Here is a 17029-nt window from a genome sequence, read left to right as displayed (position 1 = left end):
ATCCCAGAGTTCTGTGCATGTAGAAACTACCCTACTATAGAACACCTTTCATTATAAATCAGCTCAGGTTTTGACGGCTGTGACATATGTCACAGAAATGCATATCTGGATTTCTGCTAGCTCTTTATGGCACACACAAAGGCCTGTTCAGGCATTAGAATCCATCCTCTTCTTTCAACTGCTCCTGAGGTTAGTGTTCATTCATTCATTTTCTGCTGCTGATTCAGGCCCAGGTCGTGGTGGCGGCCAACCAAACAGCTCATCCCCCACTTCCCTCACTGAGAAGATTGAAGTTAGTGTATGTTGCTTAAAATCGAAAACTAAGTTGATTACACACATCATAACATGGGCACACATTAAAAACGTATGCATACTTATTAAATTAATGCCTCATTACAAGATGTTGGTACAGAAGTCAGAAATAGGTTGACAATGGTTTTAAAATAAAGTTTGATCAATTTGAAACCTGCATCAACTGTGTGTAATTTATTCTGAGAAAAGTGAAATAAGTTATTTATCCTCAAAAAAAATTAAGTTATCGATTTATATGGATATTCCAGAGTAGAATGGAAGTAAAATAAAGAAGTTAGAATAACCAATGAAATTATTTGACTGCTTAATAACTCTAAAACCTTGTAATTAGGTTGGTCCAACTTAATTAACTTTGTAGAGGACAAAGCAAATTAACTGTACTAAACTACTGAAATAAATGCTTAACTAAACAAACTTGAATTAGTTTTACTTTCATGGCATTTACTCAACAATGGAATTACTTTAAATGAGCCAAGCAAATTGTTACCTTATACTTTTTTGTTGAGCCTGTGTTGTTTTTTGTTTGTTTGTTTGTTTGTTTTTAGTGTACTCCTGCTCCCCCTGCTTTCAGGAAGGAGGCGTAATAATCAGGTCCTTAGGGTTAAAGTTATATATAAAATGCAGCTTTTGTGACTAACAGTTGTTGACCTATATTTGATTGAATGAAATGTGTACAATATGACCCCTTTAAAAAAACTAATTTGTGTCCTGCTTTCTGCATCAAAACAATCCCAAACAATGCAACATTAAAATACAATTTTGGCTTTGTCATTCCTGGAAACTGGCTGTTGACCTTGGATTCATTTATTTTCTTCATACTACTGTTGTGATTACACACGTGTGGACATGGTTGTATTGGACCTCTAGGAACAAATTTACTGGAAAGTAACTGAACTCATTTTAGGCTCATTTCGGGCTGTCATTTTGAAATCCAAACTAAAAACCCATCCAGTTGCATTCAAGTAAACGTCTTTACCTTTAGGAGTATCTTTTATTTGGTCCCAAAAAAATTCAAAGTCACATATCTGAGCATGAAAGTATCCAGAGTGTGAAACCAAAATGTTTCTAAGGCTTTAGGAGGCACTTTTTTGTTTTTAAGCATTTAAATGGTGATGTTGACTGTCAGATATATGATATTGCACTTCGGTTCCGCAGTGAGAATGCCTGTGTGTAGTCTAAACTCTCTTAGTCTCTTGATTTCTCAAGTGTCTTTCGGTCGTGACTTGTGACCCGGAGTCTTTTTCAGGCTGGGAGAAGATCTTTAAAAGGTTTTCACCCTGTGATCGATCTTGCCTATCGGTCTCAAAGCCACGTCCCCGCTGCCCTCCTCTAATCTGCCACTTTCCCTAACGTCACCCCCTGACCTCCCCGAGTCCTCTCCAAAAACTACAAAAGACCGAGATCCCTGCCACACTCACTGTCAAAAGCATCAATGAGAGGGAAGACACAAGAAAAGACAAGAGGGAGCGGAGGGAAGGGGGTCTAAGGGGAATGCTTGAACTGACTTCCTCTGCAGTTTGGCCGTGTTGTACTTTTACAGCTGTTTCTGACAATAAAATCCACATTTGCTGGTGCGCTTGTTTTCATTATCGCTGAAATTTTTCCTTTGTGCGTGAGATACAGAAATCTCAAATACAAGCCGTGTCCAATAAAATGAAAAAAAAACACTTTCTTTTCTCCTTGAGGAGATCCCATTTGGAGATGAGACACGCGGACTGGTGGGGCCCTCGGGCATATAAACATGTTGCTTCAAGTATCAGCTCAAAGACTGACTGGCTGTGACCACAGACTGGCAAAAAGCACGTCAGCGGGTTTTGGTCACTGGGTTGGCTTAGAGCCTCTGCAACGAAACAGCAGGTGTCTGCAACTCAGAATGTGGTGAAAGAAGAACCACATTAATCATTAATGGATGTGACACACCTGTTGGGATCTCCGTCTTTTATTTTCAACACTGATGCAGGAATGTGCTTGGTAAATCAATAGTTTTTGGTCTGCTATTTCTTCTTGCGGTCCCTTCATTTTTTGTTTGTTAGCCGATTAAAAATTGTCATATGGAAACTGTTGTTTTGGTCCCAGTAAAACAGGTTTTCCAATGCTGTGATGTCATCGTATCAGGTGATTTCAGGCCTCAGATAAGGAAGGGCACCTGCAAAAAGAAGTGACATATATTGAATTGTTACCAGTGAAAAGAGATGGTAAAGGAGATGTATAACTGTAGTAAATGTGGGCATATCACGTTATTATATGGCTGCAACACTACACGAGCTCTGATTGGCAGATTTCTGGTCTGATATTTTCCCACATCCAAGCATTTACCATGACAATCAGCCCGAAAGACGTAACCCATTCATTACACACCGGAAAGCTGAAAACATGATTAGGAAAACCAAGTCGCCCTTACCAAAAAATAGTACTGATAAGTATATAAAAATTAAACTAGAAGTATACTTGAAACATACTTGCATATACTACTTTTTGGTAAGGGCGGACATGAACATACTCCATAAATATCTAAACAGCATCAGAAAAAACACAGATTGAAAGCTTATCAGCTAACAACCGGAACATTTGTTAGCAGTTAGCAAGTTGTTCACAGAGGTGAAGGAAACAGGTCTGACTACGAGGCTAAAACCAACAACAGCCTTCATATTCAGGCGATACCATAAGTGTGTATGTGTATATACGGTAGTGTTCAGAATAATAGTTGTGCTATGTGACTAAAAAGATTAATCCAGGTTTTGAGTATATTTGTTATTGTTACATGGGAAACAAAGTACCAGTAGATTCAGTAGATTCTCACAAATCCAACAAGACCAAGCATTCATGATATGCACACTCTTAAGGCTATGAAATTGGGCTATTAGTAAAAAAAAGTAGAAAAGGGGGTGTTCACAATAATAGTAATGTGGCATTCAGTCAGTGAGTTCATCAATTTTGTGGAACAAACAGGTGTGAATCAGGTGTCCCCTATTTAAGGATGAAGCCAGCACCTGTTGAACATGCTTTTCTCTTTGAAAGCCTGAGGAAAATGGGACGTTCAAGGCATTGTTCCGAAGAACAGCGTAGTTTGATTAAAAAGTTGATCGGAGAGGGGAAAACTTATATGCAGGTGCAAAAAATTATAGGCTCTCCAATGCTTTAAAATGGACAAAAAAAAAAAAAACACGCGTGGAAGAAAACGGAAAACAACCATCAAAATGGATAGAAGAATAACCAGAATGGCAAAGGCTCACCCACTGATCAGCTCCAGGATGATCAAAGACAGTCTGGAGTTACCTGTAAGTGCTGTGACAGAAGACGCCTGAGTGAAGCTAATTTATTTGCAAGAATCCCCGCAAAGTCCCTCTGTTAAATAAAAGACGTGCAGAAGAGGTTACAATTTGCCAAAGAGCACATCAACTGGCCTAAAGAGAAATGGAGGAATATTTTGTGGACGGATGAGAGTAAAATTGTTCTTTTTGGGTCGAAGGGCTGCAGACAGTTTGTGAGATGACAGCTTGAACAGCCAATGGGAGAACAAGGAGCGCAGGCGGCAGCAGGAGGCGTGGTAAGTGATCTGCAGCACATCCTTACTGCTTTCACTGCTCAGTTACAGCTGGTAACCGAGCAAAATGCAGTCCTCAATCGGAGGATGGAGGCTCTCACCGCCAGAGTGGAAGCACGCGAGTCAAGCGTCGCTGCAGTGTCTCCTCCTGCTGGCCCGGTGCCTGATAGAGATGTTCCACTGGCCGTTCAACTACCCCCCCCACCGTCCCCTGAAGCTTACATAAGTCCTCCCGAACCGTACGGAGGCTGTGTAGAAACGTGCGCAGACTTCCTAATGCAGTGTTCGCTCGTTTTTGCACAGCGTCCAGTTATGTACGCATCAGACGCCACCCGGGTGGCTTATGTAATTAATCTGCTTCGAGGTGAGGCACGCGCTTGGGCTACAGCGCTCTGGGAACAGGATTCATGGCTTCTGTCATCATATGCTGGGTTTATACGGGAATTCAAACAAGTGTTTGATCATCCCAACAGAGGCGAGACTGCCTCGACCGTGCTGCTGTCACTGAGACAGGGGCGTCGGAGCGCAGCTGAGTACGCTGTCGACTTCCGCATCGCGGCTGCGAGGTCTGGCTGGAACGACGTTGCGCTCCGCGCTGCCTTCATAAGCGGACTGTCTCCAGTACTGAAGGAGCATTTACTGGCTAAAGATGAACCGCAGGATTTCGACGGGCTTGTTAATCTGGTTATACGATTAGACAACCGCTTAAATGAACACCGTCGGGAGCAGGCCGGAGGGCGTGGCCGGGCACAAGCCGTCCCTCTCTCTTCCGGGTCAGAAAGGGTGACGTCGTCCCCACGCTCCGTTGCCAGTGGGCTCCGTGTGGCAACAGCTCCCCCTGCTGACGAAGCTATGGACACGAGCAGGGCCAAAGTAAGGTCTGATGTCAGACAAAGGAGGCTGGCCCGCGGGGAGTGTTTTTACTGTGGCTCATGTGAGCATTTGTTAAAAGACTGCCCCAAATGGTCAAACACCAACGCCCGCCCTTAGAAACTGGGCTAAGGGTGGGCCATAACATGTACACGGGGAAACCCCGCAAATCAGCACGAATCCCAGTGATAATCCTAAGTGGGGATTTAACCCTTCACGCCCCAGCACTGGTGGACACGGGGTCCGAAGGGAATCTGTTGGATAGCAGATGGGCAAAGGAAGTGGGGCTCCCTCTAGTGGCTCTGCCTTCGCCTTTGAAGGTACGGGCACTAGATGGCACCCTACTCCCGTTGATTACACACCGGACCCAGCCCGTGACTCTGGTTGTGTCTGGGAATCACAGGGAGGAGATCGTGTTTTACGTGACACCTTCTACCTCCCAAGTGATTTTGGGTTTTCCTTGGATGGTTAAGCACAATCCCCGGATCGATTGGCCGTCTGGGGCAGTGGTGCAGTGGAGCGAAACCTGCCACCGGGAGTGTTTAGGATCCTCGGTTCCTCCCGGGTTCACGGCTAAGGAGGAGGTTAAGAGCCCCCCCAATCTGACGGCGGTGCCAGGGGTGTACCATGATCTAGCTGACGTCTTCAGCAAAGATCTGGCACTCACTCTTCCACCGCACCGACCATACGATTGTGCCATTGATTTGATCCCGGACGTTGAGTACCCGTCCAGTAGACTGTACAACCTCTCATGCCCGGAACGCGAATCAATGGAGACCTACATCCGGGACTCCTTGGCTGCCGGGTTGATCCGGAACTCCACCTCCCCGATGGGTGCTGGTTTCTTTTTTGTGGGCAAGAAGGACGGCGGACTCCGTCCATGCATTGATTACAGGGGGTTGAACGAGATCACGGTTCGCAATCGATACCCATTGCCCCTCTTGGATTCGGTGTTCACACCCCTGCATGGAGCCCGGATATTCACCAAACTTGATCTTAGGAATGCGTATCACCTAGTTCGGATCCGGAAGGGAGACGAATGGAAGACGGCATTTAACACCCCTTTAGGTCATTTTGAGTACCTGGTCATGCCGTTTGGTCTCACCAACGCGCCCGCGACGTTCCAAGCATTGGTTAACGACGTCTTGCGGGACTTCCTGCATCGGTTTGTCTTCGTATATCTGGATGATATACTCATCTTTTCCCCGGACCCTGAGACCCATGTACGGCATGTACGTCAGGTCCTTCAGCGGTTGTTGGAAAACCGGTTGTTTGTGAAGGGCGAGAAGTGTGAGTTTCACTGCACTTCTTTGTCCTTCCTGGGGTTTATCATCTCCTCCAACTCCGTCGCCCCGGATCCGGCCAAGGTTGCGGCGGTGAGGGATTGGCCCCAACCAAAGAGCCGTAGGAAGCTGCAACAGTTCCTCGGCTTTGCAAGCTTCTACAGGAGGTTCATTAAGGGCTACAGTCAGGTTGTTAGCCCCCTGACCGCCCTGACCTCCACTAAAGTCCCCTTCACCTGGTCGGACCGGTGCGAGGCCGCATTTCAGGAGTTGAAACACCGGTTTTTGTCTGCACCAGTTCTGGTGCAGCCTGATCCTACTCGCCAGTTTGTAGTGGAGGTGGACGCCTCAGACTCAGGAATAGGAGCCGTCCTGTCCCAGAGCGGGGAGTCCGGTAAGGTTCTCCATCCTTGTGCCTACTTTTCCCGCAGGTTGACCCCCGCAGAGCGGAATTATGACGTGGGCAATCGAGAACTCCTCGCGGTGAAGGAGGCTCTGGAGGAGTGGAGACACCTGTTGGAGGGAGCTACGGAGCCTTTCACGGTTTTCACAGACCACCGGAACCTGGAGTACATCCGGACCGCCAAGCGGCTGAACCCCAGGCAAGCCCGCTGGTCCCTGTTCTTCGCTCGCTTCGACTTCCGGATCACCTACCGCCCCGGGACTAGGAATCAACGATCCGATGCACTGTCCCGGGTGCACGAAGAGGAGGCCAAGGCTGAGTTGTCGGACCCCATCGATACCATCCTTCCCGAGTCCACTGTCGTGGCTACCCTCACCTGGGACGTAGAGGAGACCGTCCGGGAGGCCCAGGCAAGGAACCCGGATCCGGGAGACGGTCCAAAGAACAAGCTTTACGTCCCACCAGAGGCCAGGGCTGCCGTCTTGGACTTCTGTCACGGCTCCAAGCTCTCCTGTCATCCTGGAGTGCGTAGGACCGTGGCAGTAGTCCAGCAGCGCTTCTGGTGGGCGTCACTGGACGCCGACGTCCGGGACTACGTCCAGGCCTGCACCACCTGTGCCAGGGGCAAGGCGGACCATCACAAGACCAGGGGTCTCCTCCAACCCCTGCCTGTGCCTCATCGCCCCTGGTCCCACATTGGCCTGGACTTCGTCACGGGCCTCCCGCCGTCCCAGGGCAACACCGCCATACTGACGATAGTGGACCGGTTCTCCAAGGCGGCCCACTTCGTGGCCCTCCCGAAGCTCCCGACGGCCCAGGAGACAGCAGACCTCCTGGTCCACCACGTCGTGCGTCTGCATGGGATACCATCGGACATCGTCTCGGATCGTGGTCCCCAGTTCTCCTCGCAGGCCTGGAGGAGTTTTTGTAAGGAGCTGGGGGCCACCGTACGTCTCTCGTCCGGGTATCACCCACAGACGAACGGCCAGGCAGAGCGGGCGAACCAGGACCTAGAACAGGCCCTTCGCTGTGTCACCTCCGCGCATCCGGCGGCCTGGAGCAACCATCTGGCCTGGATCGAGTACGCGCACAACAGCCAAGTGTCTTCCGCCACCGGCCTCTCCCCTTTCGAGGCGTGTCTGGGCTACCAGCCCCCATTATTCCCACTTGTGGAGGGAGAGGTCGGGGTACCCTCGGTCCAGGCCCACCTACGGAGGTGCCGCCGGGTGTGGCGAACCGCCCGTTCTGCCCTGTTGCGGGCCCGGACGAGGGCCAAGACCCATGCAGACCGCCGGCGTTCCCCGGCCCCTGCATACCAACCTGGGCAGGAGGTGTGGTTATCCACCAAAGACATCCCGCTTCAGGTGACATCTCAGAAGCTGAAGGACCGTTTCATTGGGCCGTTCCCTATCGCCAAGATCCTCAGTCCGGCCGCAGTGAAGCTGACACTCCCGGCTTCACTGCGGATCCATCCCATTTTTCATGTCTCTAGGCTTAAACCATGCCACACCTCACCACTCTGCACCCCTGGACCCGAGCCACCTCCTGCCCGAATCATCGACGGGGAGCCGGCATGGACTGTTCGTCGGCTCCTGGACGTCCGTCGGATGGGCCGGGGTTTTCAGTACTTGGTGGACTGGGAGGGTTATGGACCCGAAGAACGCTCCTGGGTGAAACGGAGCTTCATCCTGGACCCGGCCCTTCTGGTCGATTTCTACCGCCGACACCCGGACAAGCCTGGTCGGGCGCCAGGAGGCGCCCGTTGAGGGAGGGGTCCTGTTATGTGGGCCGCTGAAGAGGAGGTACTGCTGGCCCACCACCACCAGTCGGCGCCCTGCTTGGAGTGCGGGCTTCAAGCATGAGAGGGCGCCAGAGCTATTGGAAGTGACAGCTGTCACCTGTCAACCTCACCAGCTGTCTCTCATTAACCTCCTTACAAGAAGCGGATCACAACTCCACCTCCTCGCCGAGAAATCATCTACCACAAAGGTAATTTCTCTGCTGACTTATCGATTGTCTAAACTTTGTTCTGTGTGCAGCCGCATTCCTGTGGTGATCCAGAAGAGGGACCAACAGGAGCTGCACGAAAGAAACGTATCTGGAGGTGGAGGTTTTCCCTCCCAGAGACTTTGAGTGTAAAGGTTGCTGGGTGTGAGGACTCACACTCACCTCCTTCTGTTTCTTCTTTGCCAGCAGTACCAGGGCCGACAACGGAGGACAGAGACCACCTGGGGATTCAGGACTTGGCGGCTCCGGTGTTCTTCAGGCCGTTGGTGGTGGAAGCGGTGTGGGCCCCGGCTCCTCGTTCATCAGAGGTCTCCTATCTTCGAGCCTGCCCACTGTCCTCTTGTATACAATTGGCACTTGTTATTTCTGTTTGTATTCCGTTGTGTACTTTCGCAACATTAAATTGTTACTCCTTTTCTTATCCATTGTCCGTTCACTTGCGCCCCCTGTTGTGGGTCCGTGTTACGACACCTTCCCAACACTATTATTGTGAACAACCCCTTTTCTACTTTTTTTTTTTACTAATAACCGCAATTTCATAGCTTTAAGAGTGTGCATATCATGAATGCTAGGTCTTGTTGGATTTGTGAGAATCTACTGAACCTACTGGTACCTTGTTCCCCATGTAACAATAAGAAATATACTCAAAACCTGGATTAATGTTTTTAGTCACATAGCACTACTATTATTCTGAACACTACTGTATATATATATATATATATATATATATATATATATATATATATATATATATATATATATATATATATATATATATATACACATGTTCTCCACTCAGATTAGCCTTTCTGTCCATCATTTACCTGTATATTTCTGTATTTTCGCCAGAAAGTTATGTTGGATCCAAAGGGATCCAAAAAGGCTAGGACCAAAATTTATATTGGATTGGTTCCCACTGACCAGTAGCTCCTTACTGCCAACAGCTAGCCAATCAGAGCGCGGCATACAGTTATTCATGAGATGACATCACTAATGACGTAGCGGAGGTCAGGAACTTGCTGACAGACGCTGGTTGAGAAAATGGCAACAAAAATGTCAACAACAGCAGAAAATCGTCTGCCAGTGAGGTTGAGGTTTGCTGAGTTCACAGAGGAGGAACTGGTGGAAATATTGAACTCCAAGGATGCCAAAAACACTAAGAAGGTAGACAAGCTACGCCTCATCCAATATAACTTTTCTTCATCGGCCCGTACTTACACCTGAGTCTGATATTTTCCTGTGCAGACCTCACACTCGGGTAATGATCCTTTATTATAGTCTGCTATTCCCAATCTGATCACATGGCAAAAATGTGATAATGTCACGAAAAATGATTTAATTTAGTAGTTTGTGATAGTCACAAATTTGAGTACATGTTCGTGATGGTGTTATGAAAATATTTCGTGATGGCATCACAACATTTGGTGTGACACGGGTGGGGTTGGGGGGGGCGGTACGGTTGGGATTATGGTTAAGGATTACGATTCATGATGGTATCACGATAAAAAACAAAACCATGAGACTGAGCTGACTATTCCACTAACATGTGGCTATTATTGATGTAGTGTGAGAACAAAAGTGTCTGACATTTTCTCACACCCAGGAAGTAAAAATCAGTTCAACCTTTAATTAAAATTGAACTGGACTGGAATGTTTGAACAACAAGGATGCTTCAAGTGACTCTACAGGCCCCAGGAAAAAGAAACCTCAGGCCCCCCACCCCCACCCATACAACATCACCACCAACCCCCAAGGCAGCCATCACCATTCTAGTCTTTAACCAAGTATTAAAATCCAAATATTCCAAAGGATAAACCAAGCGTAAACACAGGAGTCCCACCCTGCTCCTAAAGGGCACCTGCCCCACGTTTTCATGTCTACCTGCTCTTCTCATACTTGATTTTTTTAAACCCTGATGTTTTCTAGCTCTTGATTAGTTGAGCACAATTGACTGAGTTAATTAAATGTGGAATAAGCCAGGAGGTTTAGAAAACATGTACATTAGAGCAGATGCTCTCCATGAACAGGGTTGGACAACTTCTTGTTGGTCTTCAGGACATTTAGCCACTCATTCCTACTGAAGTAATCCTTTGGATAGCTATCTAAATGTAAAAAATTCCAACAAGAAGACCAGTTGCTTAGAGTAAAAATGCTGTATTGTTTAAGGCTCCTAGTTTGTTTGGTTTTCAATAAGTGATGAGTGGAGGTCTTCACAGATCCACACTTAGAACTAAGAACCCAGCTCAAAACTGATATGCTCATAGAAGGTCACTATATGACAGATATGTACATCAAGCTTTTGGGAATGCAAACCAGCTCTCAAGCTTATCATTTGAGACAATAAGTGCATCATTTCATTTCACTGATCTGAATGAGACCAGGTTGGAGACATGCCCCGGAGGTCAAAATTCCTTACTGTCTGCTCGAGTCTGAATCAGTCCCAGTTCTGCTGCCTCAGCCTGCCGGTCTGTGTGTCAGTATGTCTAATAAAATACAAGTAGGTAATATATTTCAATAAGGTCTGATATATGGTGTATATAACAATCATCACAGCCAAAGATAAAGGGTTTTTTATTCTGGTTAGACCATTAAAAAACCAGTAGAGGCATTTGAATGTGGTCATCAGCTTGATGTTCACTCTCTGTACCTGTTTGTGTTTGCCATATTTTGAATTGGGTCTAGAGCCTCAGGTGTATTTCACAATAACTCTGCTATTTTGGGTCATTTTGGCGTCAGCTCTTGTTGTTTCTTTTGGATCGGGTTTGTGCTGAAAATTCTCTGAAGGGACATGAGGTCAACCGTAGCGGCCCCCTTGTTTATCTGTATCCCTCCACACAAACAAATGTTAATGGCTGTACAGTGAGGAAAATAAGTATTTGAACACCCTGCGGTTTTGCAAGTTCTCCCACTTAGAAATCATGGAGGGGTCTGAAATTTTCATCTTAGGTGCATGTCCACTGTGAGAGACATAATCTAAAAAAAAAATAATAATAAAAAAAATCCAGAAATCACAATTTATGATTTTTGTTAATCATTTATTTGTATGTTACTGCTGCAAATAAGTATTTGAACACCTACCAACCAGCAAGAATTCTGGCTCACACAGACCTGTTAATTTTTCTTTAAGAAGCCCTCTTATTCTGCACTCTTTACCTGTATTAATTGCACCTGTTTGAACTTGTTACCTGTATAAAAGACACTTGTTCACACATTCAATCAATCACACTCCAACCTGTCCACCATAGCCAAGACCAAAGAGCTGTGGTCAGATGAGACCAGAATAGAGCTTTTTGGAATCAACTCCACTTACCATGTTAAGAGGATGAGAACAACCCCAAGAAAACCATCCCAACTGTGAAGCATGGAGGTGGAAACATCATACTCTGGCTGTGCTCTTCTGCAAAGGGGACAGGACGACTGCACCGTATTGAAGGGAGGATGGATGGGGTCATGTATTGCGAGATTTTGGCAAACAACCTCCTTCCCTCAGTAAGCGCATTGAAGATGGGTCATTGGCTGGGTCTTCCAGCATGACAATGACCCCAAACACACAGCCAGGGCAACTAAGGAGGGGCTCCGTAAGAAGCATTTCAAGGTCCTGAAGTGGCCTGGCCAGTCTCCAGACCTGAACTCAATAGAAAATCTTTGGAGGGAGCTGAAACTCCTAACCTGAAAGATTTGGAGAAGATCTGTGTTGAGGAGTGAACCAAAATCCCTGCTGCAGTGTGTGAAAACTTGGTCAAGAACTACAGGAAACTTTTGACCTCTGTAATTGCAAACAAAGGCTACTGTACCAAATATTAACATTGATTTTCACAGGTGTTCAAATACTTATTTGCAGCAGTAACATACAAATAAATTATTTTAAAAAATCATACGTTGTGATTTCCAGAATTTTTTTTTTTTTGATTATGTCTCTCACAGTGGACATGCACCTAAGATGAAAATTTCAGACCCCTCCATGATTTCTAAGTGGGAGAACTTGCAAAATCACAGGGTGTTCAAATACTTATTTCCTCACTGTATCTGTTAGCTCACCTGTGCATCCTCTGCCATTGCCTTTGCCTCCCTTTGGGGAATTACATTTCTTGCTACGTTGTGTCTTTGCTATATGTGCCACAACTGACAAGCAACAACAAAATAGCATCAACCTTGTAGAAGTAAAAAAAAAAACAAGTCCAAGATGGCATAGGCTATCAGATCAACTTGCTATGATATGTCATCTAATTTCACACAAACTCCCTCTACACTCAGGTAAATGTTCTTTGCAGTGATACTGGCAATACTTGATAGTACAACTACACTTTGTGTACCTGTTCCTTTTTCCAGGCTAGCAGCACTGGCTGCTTTGTAGCTTTTAGTTGACTTAGAAAGGAACGTGTTAAATTCCTTCACAAGCAAATAATTTATTGTGCTAATATGTGTTCATCAGACTACAACCCAGTTAGAAAAGAAAAAGTAAGTCCTGTATAATCCCTGGAACTCATCATCTTCAGATGCAGCATCATGAAGCAAGTGAAGGTTGATGATTCTATGATTCCCCCTGGACAGAATGCCAGTCCTGACCAGGTTACTTCCTCAGCCAAAGTCGGTGTAACAAACCAAACGGTCCGCCCCTAAAGATCGGTCCGCCTTTGCATCTGCGTGGTGCGTCATTTCGGGACCACAGCAGCACGTCTGAGCGGAGTCTCTTCACCCAAAGCAATCATATGGATTAATGGGATTATTAACCATCAGATGATAAAGGTAAACCCCTTAAATCATTCTAAAGCCAGTTTTAAGCAGAAACAGGCCATTTAGCAGAAACAGGTGAAATTCCATGACGCTTTGAAATGTCCGACGCGCAGTGAACGCATCAGCTAGCAGCTTCGTTTTAGCCACTGTGCGTCTGATCGCTTCTGCCGCCTTTATGATGAAATAATGTACAAAAGCTTCAGATATCTGCTGCTGAGATAGATGACAACTGGAGTGGCAGTTTGAAGCAGAAACAAGGTGTTAATCCATGATCCGCGTCACCAGGGTGGATCGCTTTTTAGGGGTACCGTTCGGTACCCATTACATCTGGGTGACTGAGATAATGCTGATGAATTAATTGTCTTGTCTAACAACACAGACAGATAGTTTGACCAGGAATCAAACCCAGGTCTACATGCTGTATACTGGCTAACTCTTTATCCCGCTGAGCTACCTGCTTTGGCTACCCAGTTAATTATTTTAAGAAATAGTTAAATCTTCTGGTTTAAATGCCACTCATCAAAATTCTGCTTATGGGACTGACCCTAGAGAAAGTTCCAGTGACTGCAGGAAAGTACTGCTGTTGGCTGAGAAAGAGCACCAGCACGTAAGACCAAAAGGCCAATTATGAGCTTGGGCAGTGTCTGGGGTGGTATCTCTCTAGCTTACCATGGTTGTTTCCCAGTAGCTATGTCCCTTGTCAACTTAGTGGGGGGTGTCCTGTGTGTTTGCATCTGTGTAACACTTCAGGGTCCCTTAGGATGGTGCAGGGCTGCTGAAGTTGGTGGGTGAGCTGAGAGGGTGCTGCTCTGGATCCCACTGCACTGCAAGGTGCAAATATTTTAATAAATACCTTTTAGTCTCACTCGTGAACAAGACCCTGAGATACTTGAACTCCTTCACTTGGGGCAAAAACTCTCCCCTGACCCAGAGGGGACAACCAGAGGGGGCTGAGATAATTGGAGTGTAAATGTAATTGCTCTTTAAGGGATCAATAAAGTTGTCTGAATCTGAATCCACCCTTTTCTGACAGAGGACCATGGAGGTACTGATCCTCAAGGTCAGCAATACATACACCCTAAAGGTCCTCAAGGTCACAGATAGAAGGGAGAGAAATGACATTTTTCCATCGGGTATCTGGGATTACACCATGGTGAGCTTGCCCCCTGGCCATCTCCCTATGGAGGGCTTCCGGGTGCATCCAACTGGGAGGAGGACCCAGGATCCACTGTAGGGATTATATCCTCCATCTGGCTGTGGAGCTCCTTGGGATCCCTCAGGAAGAATTAGAGGACTTAGCAGGGATAGGGAAGTATGGGATAAAATGCTTGGTCTACCCGGATAAGCAGCAGAAAATTAATGAAGGAATGAATTTAACCACCTAGTTAAAAATGTACATTTGTTGTGGATTTGGTCCACATTGACAACACCATAGCTGCAGCACCAAGTTTCCACCACCATTTCCATTAACCCCTAATGTGACAGCAGCATTCATCAAATACTTTAAAGATTGAAGGATGATTGCTCTGAAATACAATTAAAGCAAATACACCTCATGAACTTATAGACTTGGGGAGGCTTTCATAGGATGAAAAGCCGGACAAATTTCTGATGTGATTTTTTGCTGGACTGAGGGAACTACACAAAGTCTTTTTTTTTTTTTTTTTTTTTGGAAGTACACAAAAGTCAGTGCACAGTATCACGGTCTACATCGTTACAATTATTTTTGAACTATCTAACTGTTTTTCCAAGTTGACTGAGAAAATTTTCGACTCCAATTTAAAGTTCATGTGGACTGTTGACATCAAAACACCAGTGAAACACCAAAATTGTAAGTCCCTTTTCTGTTGTTTATAAATGAATAAAATATCAAATGACAAGGATCTGTTTAGCCCATTATATAAAACAAATAATCAATGTTTTTTCATTCTTTCAATGGAACGAATATTTAATTCGGTGAAAGCTGGAACATACCATTCAACAAGGCAAAGCTGAGTTGAATGGTATGTTCCATCTTTCACCTCATGAAATATTCATACCATTGAACTCATAAACATTCATTATTTGTATAACACAAAATTTATAAAACATCGACATACAGATACAATAAGAAGTGCCAATGCTCATAGCAGGCAGAAAGTGCAAAAAGTGCAGTTTCCAAACCCTCAGTTCTCAAATTGCATGAATAAAACAAAATTATATGTAGATTTTGCAGAATCAAGGATTAAATTTTGAAGACAGTTAGAAAACTACTTTATATAGCTTCATATGTCCTTCATGATACAACTCCACATGTACGTACATGGAGACTGGGGCAGAGGCGACCTTATGACAGACTCAAAGTCCTACTTGTTGGGAGGGAGCAGCGTTACCACTGCTCCACTGTGCCCCCCCCCCCCCCCCTGAAAAATTAATGAATAAATAAATAAAAAGGCTGTAGTACTGGCATACTGAATGACAGGTATTCTACCACGAAAGCACATCACAATGCCGGCTGCTTAGAAACAGAAATTTTAACAAATACAGACAGGGATTACAGGTTTAATTTATGTGATGTGGTCCACTGAGAGCTACATTTAGTCAATATGTGCAATAGTCCGGATCATTCGAGAGTGTCTTGCACCACACTGGAACCAGCGGCACTGTTTGGAGCGGCTTCACCAGCTGACCTCAAGTTGTAGCACCTGTTTCTAATAGCTGCCCTGCCAAAGGCTATTAGGATCCGTCCACCCCCAGAAAGGACCTTTCCAAACCCAACCGCACACCGGTTATCCAGTCGCACTGATTAATCACATCAAGATGGCCCGCTGAGGCTTGTAACACTGTGGAGGTGGACATGAATGCGGTACTGGAGGTTGGATCCATGTGCGTGTGTGTGTGCACAATGCCACATGCTACACTTAATTCAACCCTTTCTCAATGCACAACGAGACATTTGCTGCTGTCGAACATTACCTTAGATATTCACCTGATACCTGTCACCCCACAGAGTCACATGCAGCCAGACTCACTGAATTGTTGCTACGGTCTTTGTAGGGCTTGTCACGAGGTTGCCACAAGGTCAGTGGATGAACCTGATTGGTCAACCCCCTACGGACTCAAATTGGACATGGCAACCGCTGTAATCACACTGTGACAGAATACGACATTGCCTTCCAAAGTTCGATGCCGATTTGCTTGAAGTTGATTTAGCCCTTCAAGTAACAGTAATGTGAAGTGAAAAGGCGTCCTCACCGCTGAACGCGTAGGTAATCTCCATGGACGAAGAAGGCTATCAGACTCTACGGAACCGGCACCAAAACCTGATGGGAGCTGACTGTAACAGTATACCAACCTAACCACAAATTTCAGTATCAGCAGCTTCACAGATGCAATCAGATGTGCACAATTAACTCCAACACTTGAGAATGCATGATTGGATGCAGAAAAGAAAGTGGTGTAGCTACCATCTCTGCTGTGAGCCACATGTGGGAGTGCACTCAGTGATTATGGACTGATTTAGTACAGATGTTTACATCTTAATGATTCACACTGGGGACACCAGGAATCTCCTAGACATCGAGTCAGCAGGAAATGGGAAGGGCTTCAAATGGATGGTCTTATGCGTTTAAAAATGCTCTGTAGCCACAGGATCACTCAGGCACAAATAGCATATTCTCAGATTTATTTCAATGTCACACTTTGCTACATCTTTAGCATAGGCATGCTAATCATCACAGACTCAAACTACTGCAGAAGTTACCGTTTTTACTACCACCAGCAGACAGAGTAGTGTAGTCAGGAATCAAACTTCTAATCTCGTATCGTATTGTTCTGTATTTTTTCATATTGTCTTCCATCATGTTGAGTATCTTGATAGAATGGCCAAAGCAGATG

The 17029-nt window shown here is 45.7% G+C and overlaps 1 protein-coding gene across 1 annotated transcript in view; it reads right to left on the bottom strand.

Annotated features, from left to right (window-relative positions):
* Positions 1 to 533: 533 nt before the first annotated feature.
* The window catches only part of pax3b (paired box 3b), a 71727-nt gene continuing 55231 nt past the window's right edge, over positions 534 to 17029 (bottom strand). Inside the window, 1 exon segment of the mRNA XM_034167830.1 lies at positions 534 to 2458. Within this exon segment, the coding sequence (XP_034023721.1) occupies positions 2424 to 2458 (35 nt within the window). The 3' untranslated portion in view covers positions 534 to 2423.

This window comes from Thalassophryne amazonica, chromosome 4 (genome assembly GCF_902500255.1).
Source record: "Thalassophryne amazonica chromosome 4, fThaAma1.1, whole genome shotgun sequence".
NCBI lineage: Eukaryota > Metazoa > Chordata > Actinopteri > Batrachoidiformes > Batrachoididae > Thalassophryne > Thalassophryne amazonica.
Note: the sequence above shows the minus strand (reverse complement) of the source record. Positions and strands in the feature narration are given on the sequence as shown.